Genomic DNA, 18039 nt, shown 5'->3' with positions numbered 1-18039 from the left:
ATCCCTTTGCTGCAGCAGCGTCAGAGACAGGCCCCCTCTGATAACCATCTGGGAGGTGCTGCAGCTCAGCGTGTGAAGTCCTGGGCCGAGGGCTGAGCAGTGCCTGCCTCTTTGGGATGGTCCCGGCGGCAGCAGCCAAGGCTATGAGGCATAGGCAGCCCGGGCCCAGGGCTGAGGAGTTTGTGCCCGCGATGAATCTAGCCAGGCAATGAAGCCAGGGGGGTGCTCGCGGGCCCAAGACGCTGCTCACACGTTCGGGGTGCCTTCTGCACCTCGACCTGGGCCTGAAGCCTTTTACCAGCCTTTGGGACTGCCTCCTGGAGGAGCTCAACAGGCCCAGGCAGTGGCTGCGTACGCCACCCGTGGGTGTCCCAGCCGAGCCAGGAGAGACGGCCCCTTTCCAGGCTGCGGGCTGGCAGGGAAGCTTGGCCTGAGTTCCAGCCGGAGCGCAGCAGCCGGAGAGGCCAGCACGGAGGGGCCGAGGAGATGGAGGAACAGGTGTTCAAGGGGGACCCAGACACTCCTCATTCCATCTCCTTCTCGGGCAGTGGATTTCTCTCCTTCTACCAGGCGGGGGCCGTGGATGCCCTCCGAGACTTGGCCCCCCGGATGCTGGAAACGACCCATCGCTTTGCTGGGACATCAGCAGGTGCAGTGGTCGCGGCTCTGGTCATCTGCGGGATTGAAATGGGTAAGGCCTTTGTTCTGGGTTCCCTGGGGCAGCCTCTGACGAGAGCCCCCATAGTGGAGCCTGAGGATCACTTGGGGACACTTTGGCGGAACAGAGCCAGGCCTTCTGGGTGGTGGGAAAGGAAGAGGAGGGTCCAGTGGGATGGCAGGTGGCTGGGATGTTTGAGGTTGGGGTCAGCCAGGTCCCAGGCTCTGACCCACTCTCAGATGGGTCCCAGGTGTGGACCCATCTCTCCCGTCCCCCCCGCAACACTCTTCTGTGATGCCCTGTGTGCCAGGGCCCGGGAGAGGGAAAGGCAACAGCTCCCTCCAATGCCCTGGTTGTGGAAGTTACGCCATGACACAGACACTGGGGTGAAGTGTCATTCCTGTTTGGCCTCTTTTAAAGTGCACACATCCCCGGGTGGGGCAATACTTCACATCGTGACTCCCTTGGCGGGGTAGGCTTGTCAGCGCAGCTTCCAGCTGGCTGGAGACGTAGAAGCCTTGGGGCCACGGGGATGAGCCAGAGGGGGAGAAACCAGGAAGGAATTCGGGAGATCTCACTTAGCCTTCTTTCCTGCTGGTCCGGGGCCCCAGAGAGAAGGATGGGGTCCCACGTCTGACAGAGAGGGCAGAAGGGCACTCCTGTGCAGGGGAAGCAGACACGTGCCCAGCAGTCCTACATTGTGGGTCTAGACCAGCGTCCTCACGGGCTGCCTCGAGTGCCTTTATTCATTCACTGTGCTACTGGACAAAGTCTGTGCTCCCATGAAGCAGACATTCTAGAGAGACGAGACAGAAAGTAAACATTCAGATAGTAACCTTATGATGTCACCGGAGGACGCCATGAGATCTATGAATAAATGATAGCAGGAAAGGGGCAGAGAATGAAGTGGGGGCTGTTTTACAAAGAGTGGGCAGGGAAGCCCATTTGGAGGAGGCAACATTCAAACAGAGACCCGAGTGATGTGAAGATGGGGGAAAGAACTTTCCGGGTGGAGGAGCGTCCAGGGAGCCAGGGAGTGGGAGCAAAGAGTAGGGAGCGGGGGGAGGGGGGGTGGGGGTGGAGGCTGGAGAGGCAGGCAGGGGTCATATGGCGCGCGCACCATGAGCCGGAAGCTCTGGTTCCACTGGGAGAGCTGGGGAGCACCGGCAGTCTGTCGGGGGGGACGGGGCAGGTGGTGAAGAGCGTGTGCTCCAGGGGCACTGGATCCCAGCTCTGCCATTTCAGCATGTGGACCTGGGACAAATGAGGGAATGCCCCGTGCCTCCGTGCCTCCGTTTCTGCACCTGTGAAGTGGAAATTCCACCTGTACCTAATTCCCAGTGTCGTTAAAGGATTGACCGAGCTCGAGTGACCGGTACTCCCAGTGCCTGGCACAAGGCAACTGCCTGGTGTGTGTTCACTACCTGGATGGGTTTTTAAGGGCCCTCAAATGCTGGGCAGAGTTGGAGGGGGAAGGGTGGCCACAAGGAGACTAGCGGGAGACTATGGTGTGCACGTCTAGCCAGGGATGAGCACAGCAGGTAGCCGGGTCTTGAGGGGCAGTGAGAAGCCGGTGGGTTCAGGATGAACTTTGGAGGGAGAGCCAGTGAGTGAAATTTGCCAAAGGGCCAGCTGCTGTGCTGGAGGAAGGGGTGCAGGCGGGCCGCCCTCCTGCCTGGGACCTGAGCGCCGAGTGAGAAGTCTGTCTTCATTGCAAAGAATAATAGTGATGCCCATTCACCGAGTACCTTATGGGCAAGATAATTTTTTCCTTTCAATATTTCACAAGTAATACATTCTTTCTCACTGTAAAAAAATTCAAACAATGCAAAAATATATAGGGTTTTTTCTTTTTAAAGCCTCTGCTCACCCCCCCTTGTCCCCAATCCCACTCTCCCTCCTGTAGCCAGTTCTAAGTGGTCCGCTTAGATCCTTCTAGATCTTTTTTTATTTCATTTAAAAACACTTTTTAATTCCGATATAGTTAACATAGAGTATTGCATTAGCTTCAGGCGTACGATACAGCGATTCAACAATTCTATACATGACTCAGTGCTCATCATGGCAAGGGCGCTCTTACCACCTTCACCTGTTTTGCCCATCCCCCCCACCTCCCTTCTGGCAACCATCTGTTTGTTCTCTATGGTTAAGAGTCAGTTTGGGTTTTTTTTTCTTTTTGTCCTTGTTCGCTTGTTTTGTTTCTTAAAGTCCACATAGGAGTGAAATCATGGTATTTGTCTTTTCTGCCTCGCTTATTTCACTTAACATTATACCCTCAAGGTCCAACCACTTCGTTGCAAATGGCAAGATTGTGTTCTTTTTTTATGGCTGAGTAATTAACCATTCATCTATCAATGGACACTTGGGCGGCTATTATAAATAACGCTGCAATAAACATAGAGGTGCATCTATCCTTCCAAATTAGTAAAACACTAATTTTGTGTTCTTTGGGTAAACACCCAACGGTGAAATTGCTGGATCATATGGTAGTTCTATTTTTAATTTTTTTGAGGAACCTCCATACCGTTTCCTAGTGGCTGCACCAGTTTGCATTCCCACCAACAATGCACAAGTATTCCCCTTTTTGCTGCATACTCACCAACACTTGTTGTTTCTTGCATTTTTGATTTTAGTCATTCTGACAGGTGGGAGGTGCTGTCTCCTTGTGGTTTTGATTTGCATTTGCCTGATGATGAGTGATGTGGAGCATCTTTTCATGTGTCCCTTGGCCCTCCTACACCTTTTCTGATGCCCAGAGTCCTCTTTGAACTTAGTAGCAGTTAATGCTTCCGTCACGCAATAGACCCTAGAACAAGCCTTCAGAAAGGGGCTGGGTGAGAGCCTGCCCTCTCTTGTCCGGGAATCACAGAACTCCTGCCCTTGGAGACATCCTGCCTCTGGGATCCTCTCCCTTTCCGGGTGTCTGTGTCACTCACCTGCTCCATTGCTCCCACCCTCTTCATGTCTTTACTGCGACTTTTTACAATACACTCTCTGAGAGAGTCAATGGTGTTTCCATCTCTGGCATTCACGGACTAGTCGGAATTCATTCGTTTCCATCAGTTCCACCCATACTGCCAAAAACGGACTCGGACAGGCTGTGGGAGGCACGGACAGCAGCTGAGAGGCATTAAAACCCATGGGGACACCTAACTGTAGGTGTGACCGAGGCCTGGACCACGCGCACTGCCCGTGATCCAAGAGAAGTTCAGGGAGGAGTGAGATCTCAGGGAGGAGTGAGATCTCAGGGAGGAGTGAGATCCCTGCGGGACTTGCCCTTATCATTCGGCACCTGTCGATGGGATTTTTCCACGTCATTCCAGCCTCCTTCTTTCGGGTTAACTGCATTGTAATTTACTGTTGACTAGCACTTCCTTCCATCAGGCGCTGTGGTAAGTCTCGGCATATTAACTCACCCAGTCCTCACAGCAACCCCTGACATGAAAACTTATTGTCTCCATTTACAGAGGAGGAAACTGAGTCACAGAAGGCTTACCTCACTTGCCTAAAGTGAAACAAACAAACACGTGGTAAATCTGGGATTAGAACCCAGTCTGGCTCAACTTTTCTTTCTTTCTTTCTTTCTTTCTTTCTTTCTTTCTTTCTTTCTTTCCTTGTATTTAAAAAAATTTTTTTTTAATTTATTTATTTTAGAAAGAGAGTATGCACAAGTGGGGGAAGGGGCAAAGAGAGAGGTGGGTGCAGACTCTGTGCTGAGCATGGAGCCCAATGTGGGGCTCAATGAGATCATTGACCTGAGCCAAAACCAAGAGTTGGACGCTTAGCCGACTGAGCCCCCCAGGCACCCGGGCCTCGCCTTTTAAAGCACTCTGTTTCCCGACAAAGCAGCGTCAGGGAGTGCCGGTGCTGGTTGTATGGGTCCTGGGGTCAGGGAAGCCTCTCAGAGCAGGTGGGATTTGCACCCGGATCTGGAGGGGGTGAGGGAGTGGGCCATGAGACTCTCTGGGGAGAGCATTCTACAAAGAGGGCCAAGTGACTTGTGTAATGTCCTGTCATCAGTCTGAAGCAGAGCAAGAAGCAGGACTCCGTTTCCTGACTGTCTTTGAGGATCTTTACCTCTTTCAGTATATATTCCATTAAGACTGTATCATGGCTCATCTAGCCGTTCTGTGGACGCAACAGCCACGTTTCTGTTATAAACAACACTGCAGTGAATATGCTTGTTTGAGACTCTCATACCCACATAGAATGTTTCCTTGGGATATGCCTTCACATTAACGTTACCAGACTTGGGGCGCCTGGGTGGCTCAGTTGGTTAAGCGTCTTCGGCTCAGGTCAGGATCCCAGGGTCCTGGGATCAAGTCCCACATTGGGCTTCCAGCTCGGCAGGGAGCCTGCTTCTCCCTCTGCCTGCTGCTCCCCCTGCTTGTGTTCTCTCTCTCTCTCTCTAATAAATAAAGTCTTTAAAAAAAAGGAAAAGAAAAATGGGTTCTTTTTTCCAATGGCATTTTCTAATCTAATTGATTATTGTTGATAAAAAGGAATGTTGATTGATTTTTCGCATCGATCTTGTTTTGAGAAAACTTGTGAACGTTCTTAATAGTTCCAAAAGTTTGTTGGTAGATTATTTCATATTTTACGTGTAAACAGTCACCGTATCTCCATATAACCAGAGGTATGTCTCTTTTTAAAAAAATTCTTTGGGATGCTTGGGTGGCTCAGTTGGTTAAACCTCTGACTCATGATTTCCTCTCAGATCATGATCTCAGGGTTGTGAGATCAAGCCCCACACGGGGTTCTGTGCTGGGTATGGAGCCTGCTTAGGATTCCCTCTTCCTCTGCCCCTCCCCTCCCCCACTCATGTGCGCATGCTCTCTGTCTCTCTCTCCCTTAAAAAAAATCTTCAACGTGGCATGCGGGGCCTCTCTCCTCCAGGTCACACTCCCTCCTCTTGTTCCAGTCTGGGCTCTCTGCCCTGGGATTGCATGTTTCTCCCTGTGAAAGCAGAGGCAGCAGTGGGTCCACTTTCTGGAGGTGTGTGCCAAGCCCCGTGATAGGACCAATTTAGGGCACGTGAAAATGTTTATAAAAACACTTAGCACAGTGCCTGGTTTTCATTAGTGATGCAGTGAAGGTTTCTGTTCATTCGTTCATGTACCCGAGGATAGATGGTCTTTGTAACAGCTGGTGGGGGACGCGGCATTTCCAATCTGCTCAAAAGTGGGTCTGGGAACTTGCCCCCAGGCTGTAGTCGTAGTTGCATAATTTTGACAGCTAAAATTGTTTCTTATTGAAGAATGGGGCTTTGGTGGGCTTCAAACCCCATGTCCACTTTAGCTACTGCTTGGCACCTTTCCCCCTGTAAAAACTACACGGCAAGCCCTCCCTCCCTCCCTTCCTTCCTTCCACAAGTGTTTTCTGAGCATACGCTAGGCTCTGCAGAGAACACAGAGTTATAACACAAAATGAAACTCCGCCTTCGTCCTCAAGGAACTTATAGTCTACTCAAACTTAAAGACAGCTCCCAAGCAGGTGTAACACAAGAAATTTCCAGCTGAATGTTGGACAATTCAAAGGCAGAGGAGTGCAGGGGAAGGGAGCGACACCTGCAGTGGTAGGAAGCCTCACGGAAGTGGCATCTGAGCTGGAGCTTGAGAGGTGAGGAGAGCTTCCACGGGGAGGGACAGGTCGGGCAGGAGCCTGGGCTTCTCTGAGGCCCGAGCATTACAACACAACCGTAACACAGCAGGGAAACTGATGCCTCCAGGGGCTGGGGAATGGAGCAGGTTGACTGATGGCAGGGGCTTTGTGCCAGCGTCAGAGAAGTAGCTTTTGGCTCAGTGAGAGTTGCCCAAGATGGGAAAGGGCCACTCCTGAAGAAAGGAGCACCTGCGCTGGGAGAGGCCGACGCAGAAGCTGGGAGGCGCCTGTCTCGTTGCTGTTCCCGTGGGTCCCCTTCGCTGGGTGCAGTCACCGAGATGACCTATAAACCTGAGGTCTCCAGATTCCTAGACTGAAACACACTGGGAGAAATATTGTTTATGTTGTGACCCCATGTAAATATAATTCTTAAAAAAAAAAAAAAGTTTCCAGATAGGGTATCATACTTTTCTGCCATAATTTTAATATTCTCTTCCAGTCATTAAAGCAAACTTCATCAAATCAGGGGTCCTCTCAGCTGCATATTCAAATCACCCGGGGCGCTTTTCCACTGCCCAGGCTTCTCACCAAGCGAATTAAATCACGATCCCCCAGGGCAGAACTTGCTGTTGTTTTTTCCACCCCCAGGGGATTCCTCTGTGCAGCCCCCGTGGAGACCCAGTGCGCTTTGGAAAACGAAGAGGCACCACCTCCCTCAGACTCTCTGAATGTCTGACCAGGCAGTGGAAATGGGTCGGGCATTTCCTATGCAAACCTGCAACATGCCCAGCACAGTCCTGGACTAATGACGATTCTCTGATTATTAATGGGGAATGGCTTTTCCCAGGATAAAGAGAAACCGTTTCAGTACAGTAGCTTCAGGTTGGAGGAGATTCTGTGAATTCCTCTGGCTGGCCACAAATGAGGAAGACTGATTTTGTTAAGGAGTGGGTCCCTCCCTTCCCCTTAGCCCATCCCCTGTGGAAACCACTTTTCAGAGAGGATGGCGGATACCCCTGGCCCAGAGTCTCCCCTCCGGCTGTCTTTATTTTTCTCCTCTACACCCACCTGCTTTGGTCTTTAACTTGCAAGAACAGCGCTATTGAGATATCATTCACATACCATACAGTTCACCCATTTAAATCTTATAATTCAATGACTTTTAGTATATTCACAAAGTGGTGCATCCATGATCAAAATCATTATAGAACATTTTAATTACCTCCAAAAGAAAGCCCATACACCTTAGCTGTCACCCCTCAATTCCTGCACCCCCCAAGTGTCTGGCAGCTGCTAACCTACTTTCTGTCTCTGTAGATTCGTCTAGTCTGGACACGATATGTGGTCTTTTGTGTTCAGCTTCTTTTATTTATTTTTTTAATATTTTTTCTTAGATTTTATTTATTTATTTATTTGAGAGAGCGAGCATGAGCGGGGGGTGGGGAAGGGGCAGAGGGATAGGGAGAAGCAGACTCTCCGCTGAGTAGGGAGCCCGACGCGGGACTTGATCCCAGGACCCTGAGATCATGACTTGAGCTGAAGGCAGACGCTTAACCAACTGAGCCACCCAGGCGCCCCTCAGCTTCTTTTATGTAGCAGAATGTTTTCAAGTGCATCCGTATTATAACCTGTGCTAGTGTTTCATTCTTTTTATTATTGAATAATATTCTATTGTGTGGATATAACACATTTTATTTATCTATAAAGCTTCATGTACATTTTTAACACTTATTAATAACCCTTTTTAACGAAAAGATCTCAAACATGTTGGAGAGGGCAGTATCATGGACTCCCAGGGATCCATCCTATAACTTCAGTAGGTTCCAGCATCTACCAACTGGGTTTCAGCCACAGACTCCCCGCCCCGCTTTGCTTTGTTTTCTTTTTTATATTTTTTGGTTTGTAATGATTTTACAAACCGAAGTCTGTATGGAAGTTGCCTGTAGCCTCACCAGGCCCTGTTTTCGGTGCGAGTGTCTCTGTGCAGACAAGGCCTGTGAGCCCGAGGAAGCCCGAGGGAGTGGAGCTGGGTGATTCACTCGCAGGCAACTCAGGACAGTGCAGGGCCGGCACCTGCTTCCAAAGCTGTTCCCCAGCTCCTCCCGGGGCGGAGGGGGAGGGGAGCGACAAGAAGACGGAGCTGACGTTTAGCTGAGCTCATCAAGTGACTTTGTTTTGGCCTCTAAAAGTAATTATTTTCCAATACCTCTCACATTGCCTTCTCGACAATGATAACCTTGGCTTCCCCACCCCGCCCCCACTGTCCCAAACACCCAAACCACTAAATAAAATATTAAAAGGGTGGGGCCAAGGGTCAGGGCTGGGTTTGGGAGCTTTTCTTTTCACTTCCACAGTAGGTAGTCTCAGGATGCCTCCGTTCTCTGCCTCTGCTCTCGGGCTGTTCCCTCTCTGAGGAACAACGTCCCTGCTTCTCTCCCTACGGAACATCTCCCCATCCTCCAAGGCCTCAGACGTCACCTCCCCTGAGAGTGAGTGAATCCTGATTCCCTTTAGGCACTGACTCCCTCGCGCTCCCACAGCTGGCTCTAGGATAGCGCTTGTCTCAGAGGCCAGAGTCCCCACGGGAAAGAGCACCTGACTAGGAATCCGGCTCTCGGGATTCTGAGAACCAAAGTGTCCCAGGGACAGATCATGAGCCCAGCTGGCCACATGCATGGCTTTCACGTGGTCTTTCACAGCAGGATTTAGTAAGGAGGGAGGTGGGGTTCCAACCAAAGCTGGTGTGACCCCAACATCCAAACTCTCTCCACCCCTCCTTTCCCTCTGGTCCCAGGAATCCACTCAGCATTGAGTGACCTTGGACAAATGGCCTTGAGCTCAGCTCAGCTACTGTACCTGGGAGAGGAGTGCCTGCCTCCCCCTCTCCACCGCCTGGCTCTGGAAATCACAGTGGTGTCTATGAACGAGCTTTGCAGACGAAGGGATTGATACTACACTTGCTTTGTTGGGACAGCAGAGGCTTCAGCCAGGCAGAAGAGCATGGCTCACGCATGTGGTCTTTGCACGCCAGCCCCCCAAGGCTGGTGTGGTGGCTCCACAGAGTTAGGACCCAGGTTTCTTCCATCGTGTTGTTCACAGTCCAACAGGGATCCCCACAACGTCTTCATTCCAGCTAGCTGGCGAGGAAAAAGGCAAGGGCACACCTCTTCCCTTTAAGGGCAGGCCTTGAAGGTGGTACACATGATGTCACCTTACACCCCATGGATCTGAACTTGGTCACAGGGCCACATCTGACGGCAAGGGAGACTGGAAAATGTAGACTATTCTGGGAAGCCATGTGTCCAGCTAAAAATCGTAGGTTTGGTTACTAAGGAAGAAGAGAAGAATGGATGGTGGGGACAACTAGCAGTCTCTGCCACAACCACCACACTTGGAGATATGATGATGCTGGAAAAACTCAGTCCCTGTCTGGGACCAAGACCATGACTCCATAACCACCAGGTCAAGTTCAGTCTGTTGGCTGGGGAGGGTCTCAGTTCTGAGCCATCAGTAGGCTGCCCTCCGGGCAGCTGGGGGTGTGAGTGCCTTAATCTTGCTACAGGGCCTGGGCAGGGCACCACGGCACCCATTACATCCCCTACCTAAAATGACCTTCTGGTTTTCTCTCGAGAGATGTTACCTCCTCCCAGGACACCTTCCCATTGCACCCTACTGGATCTCTTTCCACTGTCTCTAGTTTACCCACAGAATCTGGCCACCTGTCCTAGCCCTTGAGGATATACGGTCTTCATTGTTTCAGAAGCTGTGTCTTATTTCATCAGCCAGGTTGGTTGAGCCATCTGAGGTCTTATGGGTCCCATGGCTCCACACACTGCTTGTCAAACAAGAAATGCTTGATAAACTCCTGACAATTGCTGGCCATTGGCAGGCATGACGTGGAATGTGTTTTTGCAATTTCTCTTTTGGGATTTACCTGACTCTTAGATGACTTTCTGCACTTATGGATATGACTTGACTTACAATACTAGAATTTCACAGAAGGAAGGTCAGTGAGTCCAACTTTTTCATTTTATAGATACTTGTATTTAGACTCTGGGAGAGGAAGTAACTGTTGAGGCAGACCTCGCTTAAGCCAGTGGTTTCCCAGCTGTGTTCTGAGACACCCCCAAGTTCCATGGGAAAGAGGGAGCTTGAGGGGAGGGGGGAGCAAGGGAACAGGGAGAGGACACACCGAAGCCCCAACTTCAATAAGGATAGTCCTGCTACTGTCCATTCTTTTAAAAATTTTATTTAGAGGAAATTTTCCAATGATTTTTTTTTTTTTGGTTTGAAGCCACCGTGTGACTCTAATCCACTTGGTGTGCAGACAAAGAAGTTGAGGGCCGGGTCCTGGATGAGTTACAGTGATAAAGTATACTGCTCCCTCCTTCCTTCCTTCTAGGTCCTAGGGATCCAGCAGTGAACGAAACAGCTGTCTGCCGTTATGAAGCTGACATTGTCTTGGTGAAAGCCAGCCATAAATAACCAAACACATAGGAAAACATCAGCATTCATGCTCCAAGGAGAAAATAAAGCAGGGGAGGGGTGTGGTGAATGATTAAAGGGTGAAGTTTCAGGTGCGCAGGTCAGGGGGAGGCCTCTTGGAGGCGGAAGGAAGGGAGGAGGAGACACGTGAGCTCAGAGAGGTGTTCCACGCTGAGAGACCTGCGGTGCAAATGCACTTGAATGCTCAGAAAGGAAGGCAGCTGTCCTTCTAGACAGAAAATGGGCTTTAAAAGGACCTTGCAAAGTACATGAGAGGGCCAGAGGAGCAGCAAGGGCCCTGCCCCACATACCCAGGCACAGCGGGACCCAGTATGCCCCCTCCCATGAAGATGGAATCCGCTACAGGTGGGTTGGTCTGCCTCCCACATCTGGGCCAGTGCTGCTTCAGGCAGCTCCGGCCATCCCAGTGACCAAAGGCCTCCTGGGGCCCTGGAGCCAAGGATGGCTGAAGTTATTGTCATTGGCAGGTGGCTCAGGTGTGTTCCAGGCATTGGGCCCATTGGAGCCTCAAGGACCTGTGCTGGGAGAACAAGACTACTTTGTGAGAACCTTGGCTCTGGTACCTCCTTTCTTCAGTCACCTGCGTGCCTGTCTTTGTCACTCGGTCAAGGAACAAGACACCCCAGGGTTGGTGGAGAATGCAGCTCCCAGGAAGGAGGAGGCGGGGGCAGGTGTTCCAGCTCTGCCACTAATCTCAGTGGGTCCTTGTCCAGCCAGTGACCTGCCTCCCCCCTTGGTTTTCCCATCTCTAACTTGATGGGGGGAGTGGGAGCACATCCTTTGGCCATTGCAGTAAGGGACAAAAGAAGTCATGGGTGTTCCTGGCACAGTGCCTGGCAAATATTAGTCACAAAATAAGTCTTTGATGAATGAAGGCTGAGTGAATGGAAGAACAAATAAAAAGAATATTATCTTGAAATAAAAAAGCATAAGTGAAGCAGCATTTTCCAAACTTGATTGAAGAATGTCCTTCATTGTTAAACTTAATAAAACAAAGATTACTAGGCTCCAACCCGGTCCAATTAATATTTTTAATATTTTAATTGTGAGCTCATTTGCACAAGGACTTAGTTTTCCTGGGAATTCTGTGTGGCGTGGGCAGTGGCAAGGCCCATCTGAGCTGGTTTGCCTTGGCCCTGGCCAGGCACCCGAGGGTTATCACAAACTCAGGATCAATTCTCATGGTAATTACCCTGGTGGGTTGTGTCAGTTCAAACTCTAAACCGCCTGTAATGCAGGCAAGGAGCTTTGCATCTCTATGGGAGACTGAGTTTTTTCACCCAGAGCCCTGGCAGAGATAAGCTACTGGCACCTTTCACTGGGCCAGCAGTTGTTGGAGCATCCTGGCTTTCAGCAGGGGTCTCAGTGCCCCTCACACAGCCAGGACCACGGCCTCTGTTCCTGCCCGTTTCTGGTCTGATAACCACATCATCAGCTTTCTCCTGGCGCTGGCTTTCAGTTCCTTCATTTGTTCCCCTTCTTTCTTGTGAGTTCAATCACGTCTCACGATTTTTATATCAGGCCCTCTGTTGTTGCTATTCCTGAAGCTGGAAAGTTTCCTGTAATGCTGGAGCGGAAAGTCTCCAAAATTCCTTAAGACAGTAAGGAGAACCTCCATTTTTTCTTGCGCGTGCGTGTGCGCGTCCCTGCGCGCGTACGCGCCTGCACGCATGCGTATACGTGTGCGCGCGTCCTAGGTGGAACCTGGATTTCAGTTCTGGCTGCTGGGTGCACGTTCGGAATCAAAATGTCTTCATCGGAAATCATTCGCAGTTACTTATCTGCCCGAGATGGCAATATTTCCTGTAAAAAGTCACTCTGCTCTGATTCGTGTCTTGATGTCATGCTATTAACAGCTATTTATCAAGCACTTAGAATGTGCCAGGCACTGTGCTCAACGCCTTGCACGAATCATTTACTCTTAATTCTCTCACAACTCCAAGGCAGACGCTATACTTATACCCATTTTAGAAAGGAAGAAACAGGTATTTAGAGAGATTAGATAACTTGCCATGGTTTATACAGCAGAGCCAAGACTGAGCTCTCTCTTAATTTCTACCTTCTCCATCCTCTTAAATCACAAGTTCAGATGTTGCTTTGCAAGCAACTTAACACCTTTCCTGCCAAACTCTGTGACCAAGCAATTATTTGCACATTGCTTAAGAAAGTGAGATCAAATGACATAATAAATGCAAACGGGACTTTTTATAAAATCTGTAGAAGTGACATCACTGTGTGGTGATGGTCGTAACCCGCACTACCATGTTGAGATCAGTATCTTTTAAGTCACTCAAAGTAACGTGTGTTTTACATGTTTAACCTTTCCAGCCAAGTGGATAAAGGTTTCTTTCTCCCAAACAATCCTCTCAATTTTTAAGTTGAAGAGAATTGAATGGCAAATCTGGTCAAACTCTGAATGTGTTGGGTACACAGTAGAAATATCTAACAATTTAGAAAACAACTCATGCGGGTGAGGTCCTGCAATCCATTTCCCCCAACATCAGCAGGCATTACCTGAGCCCCTGCTGAGTGGCAAGCTCTGTGTGTCTAACAGCCGTGGTCAACGGTGTTTGTTTGTTTACTTCAATTATAATAAACGTTTAATTCTGGAATATTGCTAGATTTACAGCAAGGTTGCTAGAGACCATACAGGTAGTTTGATATGTCCTTCACCCAGTTCTCCCCTAATGTGAGCATCTTCATACCTATGGTACACTTGTCAACGCTAAGACATCAACATTGGTATGTTACTATTAACGATATATTTTGCCAGTTTTTCTACTAATGTCCTTTTTCTGTCCCAGGATCTAATCCAGGATCCCTCACTGCATTTGGTGGATTCATTTCTAAACCAGCTCACTCAGTATTAAGATAGTATTGTCTTTCTTGCTTCACTTTGGGATTAAATTCAGCAAAGATAGGGAGCTCCATTTCCAATACTATAGGGAAAACAGGCAAACAAACAATAAACAAATGTCCAGATCAGTTTGACTCCCATTTGAGTCAGGAGTTGACCCATTGCTCCAATTCTGTCATCAGGAAATCACCCCATAAGGAAGAATCTCCTCCTCGGCCCCAGCTCAGGGCCTCGTGTCCATCAATGTGGGGGCAGGAGGTAGGACCAGGCCTGACAGAAAACTGTTCTGTGGTTTGCTTTCTCACAACCCCAGGTCCAGCTGAGTCACTGGTTTCCTCTTTCCTGACCACCAGGTGGAAAGATCCCTAACAGCCCGATAGAAAAGACATTCTTTGATCTCCTTCTTCAGTTCACTCATTCATTCATTTTGTTAAACATTCATTAATTTATTCAGCAAACATTTAAGTTCCTACAGTGTGCTAGGTACTGAACTAAGTGCTGGGAGCGTAATGTGGAATGAAACAGAAATAGTCCCTGCTCGTGGAACATTAAATATTTTATTTATTCATTCTTGAATACCTACTAAGTGTTCAGCACTGAGCTAGGCAATCATGGGGGAGAAGGTATTCTTAATACACGACTTGTCCTCAAGGGATGCAGCTAGCCAGCGAAGCAGGACAGACCACTCAAGACAGCCTGAGATAAATGGTGTGGACAGTAAGGGGAGACAGAGAGTGAACAGTGGGGGTGAGCAGGGAGGGCTTCGAGGAGGAGGCCCAGATCTTAAGCTGGACTTAAGGGTGAGGTCTGCATCGAAAGAAAGAAAGAAAGAAAGAAAGAAAGAAAGAAAGAAAGAAAGAAAGAAAGAAAGAAAGAAAGAAGGAAAGAAAGAAGAAAGAAAAAAAGGAATGAAACACTAGCACAGGCTATAATACAGACACACTTGAAAACATTCTGCTACATAAAAGAAGCCAAGGGGCACCTGGGTGGCTCAGCCGTTAAGCGTCTGCCTTCAGCTCAGGTCGTGATCCCAGGGTCCTGGGATTGAGCCCCGCATCTGGCTCCCTGCTCGGCAGGAAGCCTGCTTCTCCCTGTCACACTCCCCTTGCTTGTGTTCCCTCTCTTGCTGTCTCTCTCTGTCAAATAAATAAATAAAATCTTAAACAAACAACAAACTTTGAAGACTGGAGGGTGACAAGTTCACACCTCTTGCCTTATCTCAGGGTCAACTCAGTAGCGCAGGGAGAGTCTGGAGGGTAGGACAGGCCAGAGCCCAGAAAGGAGACAATATTGGTTTCTACTTTGGAGCAGGATCCCAAAGAGATTTCTGGTCCACCAAAGAAAACAGTCAGAGAGAAAAGAGCAAGGGCAATGGCCCTCAGAACATTCTGAGGCTCCAGAGAACCTTCTCGATATATTCCCTCTCTGCCTGTTTTATCGCAAGGTGATTAACAGATCCTTCTGTGGAAAGTTGGGGAGATTGTGCCTGGATTCTGGGGGAGAGGCACACAGGGGCCAGGGGAGGCTCCAGGTGCTGGAAAGAGCCCCACAGTTACCTTGATAGGAACCCAGGTGAGGAACCAGTGGGAGGCACTGCTGTTTCCATGGCAACCTGATATAAACCGATATGAACTTTTAAAGCCAATTCTATAGTAAACTCTTAGGGCTAGGAAAAGGTCTGTGTGAAAGATTGTTATTATCTGCAGAAGGTATTGGTTTGGTGTGTGTGTGTGTGTGTGTGTGTTTAAGTGCTTACTAGGTCAGAGTTGTTTTGCCTTTGGTTAAAGCCTTATAATGTGCATTCAGAACAGAGTAGGAAAAGGTGAGTTTTCTCATACATGCCACTTCCAGTGTCTGTTACTATAGACTGTGTGACCCAGGGCATATCCACCCTTTTTCATTTCTCCATCCGTGCAACCGCCCAGCCATCCAGCCATATTTACGGAGCTAAATCTTCATCCTGGGCTCGATTTCTTATCTACAAATGAGAGAATTAGTCTGGTTTCGTATTTTGACCTAGGCTCCTAGAATCTTAGGAGTTTTGAGGTGGTGCTTTCAGCAGCCACCTTCCTGGGGTGGGATGGGGCGACGCAGCAGAGTCTTGGCTTCAACCTAGAACAGCCCGGCTTTTAGCTGCTTTATGTATTGGATTTCCGCTTAAGGTTTCTTTTGAACAAAGGCTCCCTGACTGAAAACTCGCTGCTCCAGAAGGTCTCTATGGATCTTCCCGTGGCAACACTGCCGCTTCAAGCCAAACTATTTTTCAATCAATGCCCCTGCAGTGTGGGGTATGGAAATAAAATGGCGAATAAACCAGGGTCACTACCCCTGGGGGGCTCGCTGTCACTGTGAGGATAAACTGAGATTGTAAGCGTGAAAACCCGCTTGGGTAAAAGACTGTGGTTAAGATAATAATAATTTTTATTATGATAGTGCAGTCGGACAGTCAAGGTATACCCACAGGGAAATGCAGCCTATAATTCAGCCTGCAATTAGGGACCAGGTAGGAGCAGCAGACTCCCAGGTGCTCCACGCAGGGACTTCGAGAATTGCAGGGCTTTCCTGGGAACGCAGCTCTGCTCGCCGCCGTCTCCCCTGGGGCCGCTGCGCCGCCAGCTTCCCCCCGCGCTTATCGCGCCTGCTGCCGGGGAGCGGGGCCGGCGGCGGGAGGAGGGGGGTGCCTGGCGGTGATTGGCTGAGCCGGAGGTTGTTGCTAGGCTACCAGTCCGCGGGAGACTGGGGCCACGGAGTCCCATCCTCCACGGCGCATCTCTCCCCCACCCCAGACCCCATCCGGGCACCCTGGGAAGGAGATTCCCCCGCAGTCTGAATTGTCGGCTGCCAGGGGCCCATCTTTCTAGGATTTTTTTTCACTTGGCAGGAGGTCATGTGGAGGAGGGGAAGAGAAGCTGTTTTATTCTCGGATCACCTTCAGTAAGCTGCTTCTCTTTCTGGACCTCAGTGACCTCCTTCGATTCCTGAGGTCTATTCATTTATTCATTATTCATGCATGCATTCATGTTTATTAAGTGCCTCCTATGTTCCAGGCACCATAGGAACTAGGGACAAAAGGATAAACAAGATAGAGACCATCCTTGCTCTCACGAAGCTGGGGTTGGGTTGGGGCCGGGGGTGGTGGTGGTGGTGGAGGACATTGGACATTTAAGCAAATAAATAAGATAATAAGATAAACACACATCTAATCCCCTTCCTTCCTCTTCAGTGATATTTCTAAGCCCTGTCCCTTTTCCCTACTAAGTCTGTGGGGCCCCCAAGTTGACAAGGGAGTGAGTGCAGATGCTGACAGTGCCTTTACTATCACCTCACTGCACTCTGAAACAGAGGGACACTCTCATCTCCACAGTGCTTTTACTTTGCTCTTTTGCACCCCAAAGTGAGCCTGAGCATGCCTCAATAAAGATTTGGGGCAGGGGTCATTGTCGCCTGTTCAGGTGAGAAAGCCCAAAGCCAAAAACATCAAGAAGACTTCTCCACGGTCACAAGGAGAATTACTGGCATAGCCTAACCGATAGTGAGCACTTACTATGCGCAGGAATAAAAAAAAAAAATCTGCCTCATAACAACCCAGTTAAGGTATTATTATTCCCATTTTATAGGTGGCAAAATTGAGACTGCAAGAAGTTATTTGACTTGCCAGTGCTGGCCCAGATAGTATGGGGCGAAGCTGGGATTTAAACCACATCCCCCGGCTCCACGGCCAGAACTCTTTCCACGAAATGGATCCGGTCCTAGAAAAGATTGGCTGAGACCTGGAGTGGCTTCCAAATGCCCTTCGAAATCTCCTAGTCCCTGGATCTTATTTATTTATTTTTCTATTGAAATTCTTGGCACAATAGACTCATAAAACTTGATGAATTGGCCACAGTTACCAATATAGTTGACCTTGTTATCTGTCCCTCTGTCTGGGATGATCTTGCCTTCAAGCGTTTACTGGGTAACGATGTCGAGTAGCCCTTCCCTGTGAGTGTCTCCATCACTTGCTTTTCCTCCCCATCAGGTTTTACTGCACAAACATTGGGCACCCACCAGGGGTCATGGGAGGCTTGGTAGGCAAAGGTGAGTATGGCCCATCCTTGCTCTCGAGGAGTTCCCAGCTTATAGTGAAGGTTTCTGAAGGACCTTCCGTAGGCAAAGCACAGTGATAGGCCTTAGAGGGGGAGGACCATAAGGATCTTCCCCCAAAGAATCTTCTTCTTGGCTTAGGAGACAGACCACACTTAGATAATAAAAGGTGTGAAAGGAGGTAGGAGGAAGCAGAAGTGAATGTAGCAAATGTGGGCTGGGGGTGGGAGAGCCAACCTTGAGTCTCCTGCGGTGCTGCTTTTAAATGCCATCTTGCTGTGGTCAGTGTGGGATACCGTGTCTCAGAGCCCAGCAGCCTGCAGCTTGGAAGAAG

At 49.3% G+C, this 18039-nt stretch overlaps 1 protein-coding gene across 1 annotated transcript in view; it reads left to right on the top strand.

Moving 5' to 3' along the window:
- The first annotated feature begins 107 nt into the window (after nt 1-107).
- Nucleotides 108-18039, top strand: part of PNPLA1 (patatin like phospholipase domain containing 1) — a 44161-nt gene continuing 26229 nt past the window's right edge. Inside the window, exon 1 of the mRNA XM_008693392.2 lies at nt 108-691. Coding sequence (XP_008691614.1) covers nt 487-691 — 205 coding nt within the window. The 5' untranslated portion in view covers nt 108-486. The remainder of the gene's footprint in view (nt 692-18039) is intronic.

Source organism: Ursus maritimus, unplaced genomic scaffold (genome assembly GCF_017311325.1).
Source record: "Ursus maritimus isolate PB19 unplaced genomic scaffold, ASM1731132v1 scaffold_30, whole genome shotgun sequence".
In the NCBI taxonomy this organism is placed as follows: domain Eukaryota; kingdom Metazoa; phylum Chordata; class Mammalia; order Carnivora; family Ursidae; genus Ursus; species Ursus maritimus.
Note: the sequence above shows the minus strand (reverse complement) of the source record. Positions and strands in the feature narration are given on the sequence as shown.